This window comes from Micromys minutus, assembly GCF_963924665.1.
Source record: "Micromys minutus genome assembly, chromosome: 1".
NCBI lineage: Eukaryota > Metazoa > Chordata > Mammalia > Rodentia > Muridae > Micromys > Micromys minutus.
The window spans coordinates 229,228,849-229,236,863 of NC_137969.1; the positions used below are offsets into that span (position 1 = coordinate 229,228,849).

Genomic DNA, 8,015 nt, shown 5'->3' on the forward strand with positions numbered 1-8,015 from the left:
TCCTAAAAACAATTTACCAGTTGTAAGGAGAGTCTTAAAAGTCTGAAAGATTTACTTTTGAGGAGTTTATCTTAAATAAGTAAGAGACTCTAATTATGTTTGGGTTCAGGGGACCCTGGATTTACAGGTAATAAGCACAGCCTTATTACCTCCCTACCTGCTTAAATATTGTGAATTTCTTTTTCAGTTTGTAAAGCTGAGGGACGAGAACCTACCTCTTCCAGCACTCAAACCTAGTAAGTTTCGGGTCAATGGATGAACTTCTTACATTGTATGTACTCACAGGCCTCCAAATTGCAGGAGAACATTTTTGTTGTCCTTTTAGCTTCTGCTTTCAATCTCTTTCAATAGTGACATTCCTTAGCGCTTTGTCGGCCGAGGATGTACAAAGACAAACAACAACGTGAGAGCTAGGAATAGATACTATAGCAATGGTGGTCCCACTTGCCTAGCACCTATGAGATCCTACGCTCAATTCCTTGCACCGAGCGGGGAAAAGATGAAGTCCGTGGGGAATGGGACCCATTGGGAAAGATGCACAACGTGTTCATCACGCGTTGCAGCAGCACTTTTCTGAGCGTCCCGAGCGCTGGACGCGCACTCACTGCGTCTGCCAAGCAACAGGCAGCCAAGCCAGGAAAGAGGAAAGCAACTTCTGCTGGTCGCAGGGCGGGAGAGCCGCTCGCTATTCCCATAGCAACCAGACTGGCCAGCGTCCTCTGGACTCCGGGCGCAGACTCCCAAGAGGACACTTCCTGCCGTCACTTCCCGGCGGCGCGCCCAGCTCCGCTGTAACGCGTTTCTGATTGGCCTCAGCAGAGCGAGGGGCGGGCTTACAACTTCTCAAACTCAATTATGCTCCACCAAGCGGAAGTCGACCTCTCTCGACCCGGAAGTGAAACGGTGGTCTGGTAGTTGAGGTTTCTGTAAGTGCTGGGACTGTGTGGTCAAGATGCCGGGTGCCGCGGAGAAAGGCTCGGAGTTGTCCGAGAGGATCGAGGGCTTCGTGCAGACTCTGAAGCGAGGTGGCGGGCATCGCAGCTCGGAGGACATGGCTCGGGAGACCCTGGGGCTGCTGCGCCGGCTTATCACGGACCACCACTGGAACAACGCGGGTGCGGCAGCCCCAGCCCCACTCTTTTCTTCCTCGTTCTATTCCTGAAGTTGATATACACTCTCACCTCGCGACTGCCCCGTTCACCCGGTCTCTCTTGGGTTTCAGGGGACCTAATGGATTTGATCCGCAGAGAGGGCAGGAGGATGATGGCCGCGCAGCCTTCCGAGACCACCGTGGGAAACATGGTGCGGAGAGTCCTCAAGATCATACGGGAGGAATATGGCAGGTCAAACTCACAGCTTGGGTGGGCTCTTGATGGGTTCAGGGGATGCTGGCTTTTTGTTGTTAAACTGTGTCCCTATCAGCTTGGAGCCTCTGTTGTCGCTGAGGTGCTCCGGTTGCCCCCATGATTACTCTTTGGGTCTTGTTGCCTCCTTAGACTGCATGGGCGAAGTGATGAGAGCGATCAACAGGAGTCCTTGCATAAACTCTTGACATCCGGAGGCCTGAGTGAGGATTTCAGCTTCCATTATGCCCCACTGAAGTCCAACATCATTGAGGCGATTAATGAGCTGCTAGTGGAACTGGGTAAGAAGTCTGATCACTAAGTGGACAAGATAGGTCGCAGACAAGTGAAACAACCCTCCAGAAAATTGTTTATTGACAGGGATAGGCGAGATGACTGACTAGTCTTCTGGTTTGAACACCATCTGGTAGGAATGGATGGAAAACACTAGGCCGATAGTAACTGCATCTTTCAAGACAGACCTGTTCTTTAGCAGTACATTGGGCAGGAGACTTCTTTTAAGGCAAGTCTTCACTTTTTATTTTCTAGCAAATGAACTTTCTGGGAATGTAGTTCAGTGGAAGGGTACTGTACTATGTACTAGAGGCCCCGGGTTTAATTCCAAGCGCTGCAAAAAAAAAAAAAAAAAAAAAAAAAAAAAAAAAAAAAAAAAAAAAAAACAGAAAATGAATTCCCCAATGCCACATTTGGAAGTTTCTTTTTCACTAAATATCATCTTAACTTCAAAAAATGCTTATTATTAGTGTGTATGTGTGCATGTGTAAAGGCCAGAGGACAACTTTGTAGAGTTCGCTTCTCCACCTTTATGTGGTTTCTAGGGATGGAACTCAGGTTTCCAGGTTTGACTGTCAAGCACCTTTACCCACAAATCCATTGTACCCACCCCTTCTTGAATATATATACACACCAGTTCCATCCTTCCTTACAGATTTTTGTTACAATTTGTTCTTCAGAGATTAAAACTGGGTACTGGGGCTGGAGAGATGGATGGCTCAGCAATTAAGAGCACTGACTGCTCTTGTAAAGTCCCCAGGTTTGGTTCCTAGCATCACAACTGTGGCTCATAGCCACTGTAATTCCTTTTTCCGAGGATCTGATACCCTCTTCTGATCTCCAAAAGAAACAGGCACACATGAGGCAAACATAACCATTTTTTGTATGTTTGCATATACAAAACATTCATGCAATAAAAATAAAGATATAAAATTTTAAAATGGGAGATTTACAAAACATAAACTAGGTACATCTGTGCTCCAAACTGCCACTTTCAAGCTGCTCTGGGCTTTTTGTACGGCACCCCCTGCCCCTGCCCCTGTGATGCCAGGTGGGTAGTATATAAGGGCAGGCTTCTCTTTGCGAGCCATTGCCATTGTCTGGGATGAAGTGTGCCATTTTCACTCTCTCTTTCCAACCTGTTCTGCAGAAGGCACAACGGAGAACATTGCAGCCCAGGCTCTGGAGCACATCCATTCCAACGAGGTGATCATGACCATCGGCTTTTCTAGAACAGTTGAGGCCTTCCTTACAGAGGCAGCCCGGAAGAGGAAGTTCCATGTCATTGTTGCAGAGTGTGCTCCTTTCTGCCAGGTAAGAGGGGGCTGCTGGAATCACTAAGAAGGTGTGAAGAGGGAATAAAGGAGGGTGAGTCTAAGCCAGTAGTGCCTTGATTAGCTCAACCTTAAGTTAAAGACCTGTCTCAATCAATCAATCAATAAATGAGAAAGAAAGAAAGAAAGAAAGAAAGAAAGAAAAGAAAGAAAGAAAGAAAGGGAAAAAGAGGAGGAACGAAAGGAAAAGGTCAATTATGCCAGGAATGCTGGTAGCATGGGCCTTTAGTCTCAGCACTGAGGAGGCAGAGGCAGGTGGATCTCTGTGAGTGTGAGATCAACTTGATCTGGCGTACATAATGAATTCCAGGCCAGCAAGGGCTCAGTAGTGAGAACCTGCGTCTCACACACCCATCCCCCAAACAACATATCAGTAAGGATTTTCAGGTTGCTGTCGATACATTTAAATGGTAGTTTAAGAAAGCTGTGCAAATTACTGGACCTAGGATAAGAAATATTGGTTCTTTTCATGGTCAGAGTAGGGATGGTACCCTGGGGATGACTGGTATTTGATTTGATCTCACTCAGTCCTTAAGTAAAAAACAAGTCTCAAGAAACTCACTAGGACATCAGATGTTGTAGAAGGAGGCGGACCTGTCTTGCCAGCTGTGCTTGTGTTATGTAGGCACTTGCAGTTCCGGTTTTGTAGCTGCTCTGAAGTGACATTATTAGCGTCCCTATGGCTTACCAGACTGGGCACCACAGATGGATGAGTTATCCTGGGAACTAGATTTCAGTCTTCTAGATCCAGTTCCATTGTCAGCTCTTGACACTGTATCGCTTTGTCCTAGCACCAGCCTTTCTTTCCCTCCTGTTTCAGGGACATGAAATGGCCATCAATTTGTCCAAAGAAGGTATTGAGACAACTGTCATGACGGACGCTGCCATATTTGCTGTTATGTCAAGAGTCAACAAGGTGGGCGGTTCTGGAGCCACTGATTCTGGAATCTGAGTTTCTTTTTCTTGTCTTGTGAGGTCAACAGTGAGAGAAGGTTTCTAGCTCCATTTGAAAGCGAGCACTTAGGTCCCTGTACTCTGTTAGCTGGCCTTGTCCCCTCACCCACATCACCCATCCTCACTGGGAGGTGCCTCTAGCTGTGGCTAAAGCACTGAAAAGATGGAAGTGGAACTGAGCCAGGAGTGCTAGTTGCTGTTGGGGGTTTGCTGTGGGTTCCCATGGAAGCTCTGAGTGCGGCAAGGGTGCTGGTAAATGATCAGGGTTAGGTTCCTGGGCAGTGCTGTGCCTGATTTCCAGGAAACACTGGGGAAAAACATGTTGCAGCTTCCTGTGCCATGCCATGTTTGTCAGAACTATAACTTTCTAGTCCTGAATGTAGGAGGCTCCCTTGCCCTCTGCTGCCTGTGAGCCCTGCAGATGCTAAGATACAGGCCTGAACATTTAGCCAAAGGCCCTGTAAGGTCTTCACCCCAAGGTACTCATGAGTTTTCTTCTCCCAAAGGTGATCATTGGTACGAAGACGATCCTGGCCAACGGCTCTCTGAGGGCTGTGGCAGGAACTCACACTCTGGCCCTGGCAGCAAAGCACCACTCTACGCCTCTCATCGTGTGTGCGCCCATGTTCAAGCTCTCTCCTCAGGTGTGCGGTTCGTCTCTAGCTGGTAACCAACCGAGAAGGGAGCAGATGTGTAGGCTTCAACTCTGGCTTCAGCTTACTCCAGATTCTCCTTTTGGTTTGTTCTCTGCTTAATGGATTTGGTCCACCACAGGCTAAAAGGAGCTGTAGATGTTTGAGCCAGGAACAGAATCAGTAGTTATAATCCTTCACCAATGATACTGGGATAACACAGGACAGAGAAAGGCCCTGGATGTCCAGTTGCCACTTTATCCATTGCCCCAAACACTTCTGGAAATGCCAAGCAGGTTGAAACTATGATCCTAGAATCTTTTTTGGGTTGGGGTTGGTGGGGGGACATCATTCTAGGGCCTGTCTGCTGCAGCTTGAATACCAGCAGTTGTTAAATAAATAGTCATTTGACAGTGACAGAAACTTTGTATGGGAACAACCTATGTCTGCATAGTCATACCACAGTTTAATTACCTGTTTATTTATTTAGGCTTCTTTGTTTGTGTTTGTTTGTTTGTTTGATGTAGGGTTTCTTTGTGTAGTCCTGGCTGTTCAGGAACTCACTCTGTAGACCATATTGATCTTGAACTCACAGCGATCCACCTGCTTCTGCCTCCCAGAGTGATGGCATTAAAGGTGTGTACCACCAACACTGAGATGTTTAGAATTTTTAAAGTATATTTTATTTTGCATGCACTATGTGCATGTCCTGGTGCCCAAGGAGGTCAGAAGAGGGCCTTGCATTCCATGAGTTACAGATGATGGTTGTGAACTGTCACGTGGATGCTAGGAATCAAATCCAGGTTCTCTGCAGGAGCAATAAGTGCTCCTCACCATTGCGCCATCTCTCCAGACCCCAGCCAACCGTGCGTTTATTGGTGGGTATGAAGCTCGGTCTGTGCACACAGTTGTATGACTCTTCGTGGGTGACATTTCTGTCTGTACAGCAACAGCAGGGCACTCAACAGAACTCCGGAGTCTCTTTTAAAATGTTCTTGTTGTTTTTTTCGTCTTTTTAGTTCCCCAGTGAAGAAGATTCATTTCACAAGTTTGTGGCTCCTGAAGAAGTCCTTCCTTTTACAGAAGGTATGTGTGCACACATTACTTCTTGTGTAGGCCATTTTCAGTTGCTGTAAGGCGTCGTTTTGATGAATTGACTACTCCAAGCAGCAAAATCTGAAATACTTGTCCTTGCAGACTCACCGGTAGCCTAGATGCCCCATGTTTTGGGGGAGGGGCGGGAAAGGAGTTGTGCTTCTCAGGCCTTACCTGAAGGCAGCAGCGCTGTTCAGTGAGCCGTGTCCTGGTCAGCAGTCCAGCTGGTTACACACACCGTGTAAGAGCAGACCACTGTACATGTCCTTATTCTTCTTAGATGCTTTTATTTAAATAGTTTTGAAGCCAGGTGTGGTGGCGCTTATAATCCCAGCACTTAGCAGGAAGCTGAGGGTCATCACAATTCAGGATCATCCTAGTCTATCTGTCTAGTGAATTTCAAGCCAAGCAGAGCTACATGATGAGACACTGTCTCAGAAGACTAAATGGAAAGAGAAATGCCTGTTGTGTATTACTGCACGTGTGCAGGGAATAAAAGAATGAGGCAAGAAAGTGTGGGGTCCTGAGGTGTGCTAGGAAGAATGGGTGGTGACCACGCTTCCCTAAGACTCATGATGACGGCTCGGGATGGGACGGCATTGCTGGGGTCTAAATGAGTGGGCTCTGTGTGAGGATTTGGGAAAGCTTTCCAGGGGCTGCAGGGTGGGAGATGCAAGTTTAGCCAACTGGGAAGCTGGTCACGTGGCTAGATTGAGTCAAGCATGGGGGACAGTGGGTCAGAGTAAAGTTAGTGTTGGTGGTTGGGGAGGAGTAGACCTTTAAGGTTGCAATCTTGAATTTGAATTTAGAAAAAAAAATCCTTTTTTTTTTTTTTTTTTTTTAATATGTATGGGTATTTCATCTGCATGTCTGCGTACCGCATGCAAGGCTGGTTTCTTCAGAGCCATTGGATCTAGAGTTAACAGCTGGTTGTGAGCTGCCATGTGGTGGTAGAAACCAAACTCAGGTCCTCTGGAAGAACGGCTAGTAACCTTAGCCAATGAGCCATTGCTGTGGAAAGACAAGAGAGAAGTTGGTTTTACTGTTATAGTTTGTTTTGGTTTGAGGCAGCGTCTCTGCCTGTCCTCACACTGGCCCAGCCACTGGAAATCGTTAACATGGGATCTGATGCCTCTTTTGGTGTGTCTGAAGACAGCGACAGTGTGTCCACATACATGAAATAAACAAATCTTTTAAAAAAGGGAGAATCATGAGTCGCAGCCACCTCTCCCAGTTTGAGTTTCGCCACAACTCTCTAGCATGCCTGCGTTATTGAACTTGTACTCTGCTACGTTAGAGCTGGATTCTCAGTTTGCCTCTAGCATGTGATTGTCTTGCAGGAGACGTTCTGGAGAAGGTCAGCGTTCACTGTCCTGTGTTTGACTACGTGCCTCCCGACCTCATCACCCTCTTTATCTCCAACATTGGTGGGAACGCACCATCCTACATCTACCGTCTGATGAGCGAGCTCTACCATCCTGATGACCATGTCCTCTGACACGGCCTGTCTGAAGCAGAACCAGCATAGACCCAGAGTGGAGCGGAGACTGTTGCTGCTACAGTACGGAGTGGAGAGTCAGTCTGAACCCTCAGTGTCTGTCGCCTGCCTTCCTACTCAGCCCCAGTGAGGAGTGCATCCAGGATTGCTCCTGCCTTCCGGGCGTACCTGAGCAGCAGCGCTTGCTTACCTGGGGATTTTGGAGCCACTTTGTGACCAGGCTGTGTTTGTTTAAGGAACTTCAGCCTTCTGGCTCAGTGTGTATTAGACAGACCATGACTACTTTTGCTGGGTTGGTATTTGCTCAGAAATGCCTTGCAGTCCTTTTCCTAGGCTGTGCCAATAAAAGCTACTGGAAACTCCCCATTTCCTTTATTCTTCAGAGCTCTGACTGGACTGAAGCTGCAGTGCGGCCCTTTGTGTGTCTGCATAGGGGGCTGTGGTCAGAGAGGAAACCCTAAAACAGAAGTATACATAAAAGTAGTTTCCCCGCACAGCTAACTGGGAAGAGCCCCAAACAACGTTTTAGTATCGATAATGGTTTTAAGGCTTGACCCTCATGCTGGAGAGATTCTCAGTGGTTAAGAGCACTGGCTGCTCTTCCAGAGGTCCTGAGTTCAACTCCCAGCAACCACATGGTGGCTCACAACCATCTGTAATGGGATCTGATGCCCTCTTCTAGTGTGTCTAAAGACAGTGACTATGTACTCATATAAAATAGTAAATCTTAAGGGGGAAAAAAGACAAGCCTCATGGAGCTTAAAATATACCACCTTGGGGTTTGCTTCTAGACTGCTGCATCAGATTTTGGGAAAAAGGGAATCGGCTCAAAGCTTCCCTTTCTGAAGAGGCTGAGGAATGGTTA

At 47.2% G+C, this 8,015-nt stretch overlaps 1 protein-coding gene across 1 annotated transcript; it reads left to right on the forward strand.

The window, feature by feature from the left end:
• The first annotated feature begins 907 nt into the window (after positions 1 to 907).
• Positions 908 to 7,512, forward strand: EIF2B2 (eukaryotic translation initiation factor 2B subunit beta). The gene is made up of 8 exons (XM_080941344.1): positions 908 to 1,115; positions 1,223 to 1,343; positions 1,497 to 1,645; positions 2,788 to 2,951; positions 3,792 to 3,887; positions 4,432 to 4,569; positions 5,577 to 5,643; positions 6,993 to 7,512. Exons 1-8 carry the CDS (start codon positions 953 to 955, stop codon positions 7,148 to 7,150), a joined length of 1,056 nt encoding a protein of 351 aa, XP_080797470.1. The 5' UTR covers positions 908 to 952; the 3' UTR covers positions 7,151 to 7,512.
• Positions 7,513 to 8,015: the final 503 nt, after the last annotated feature.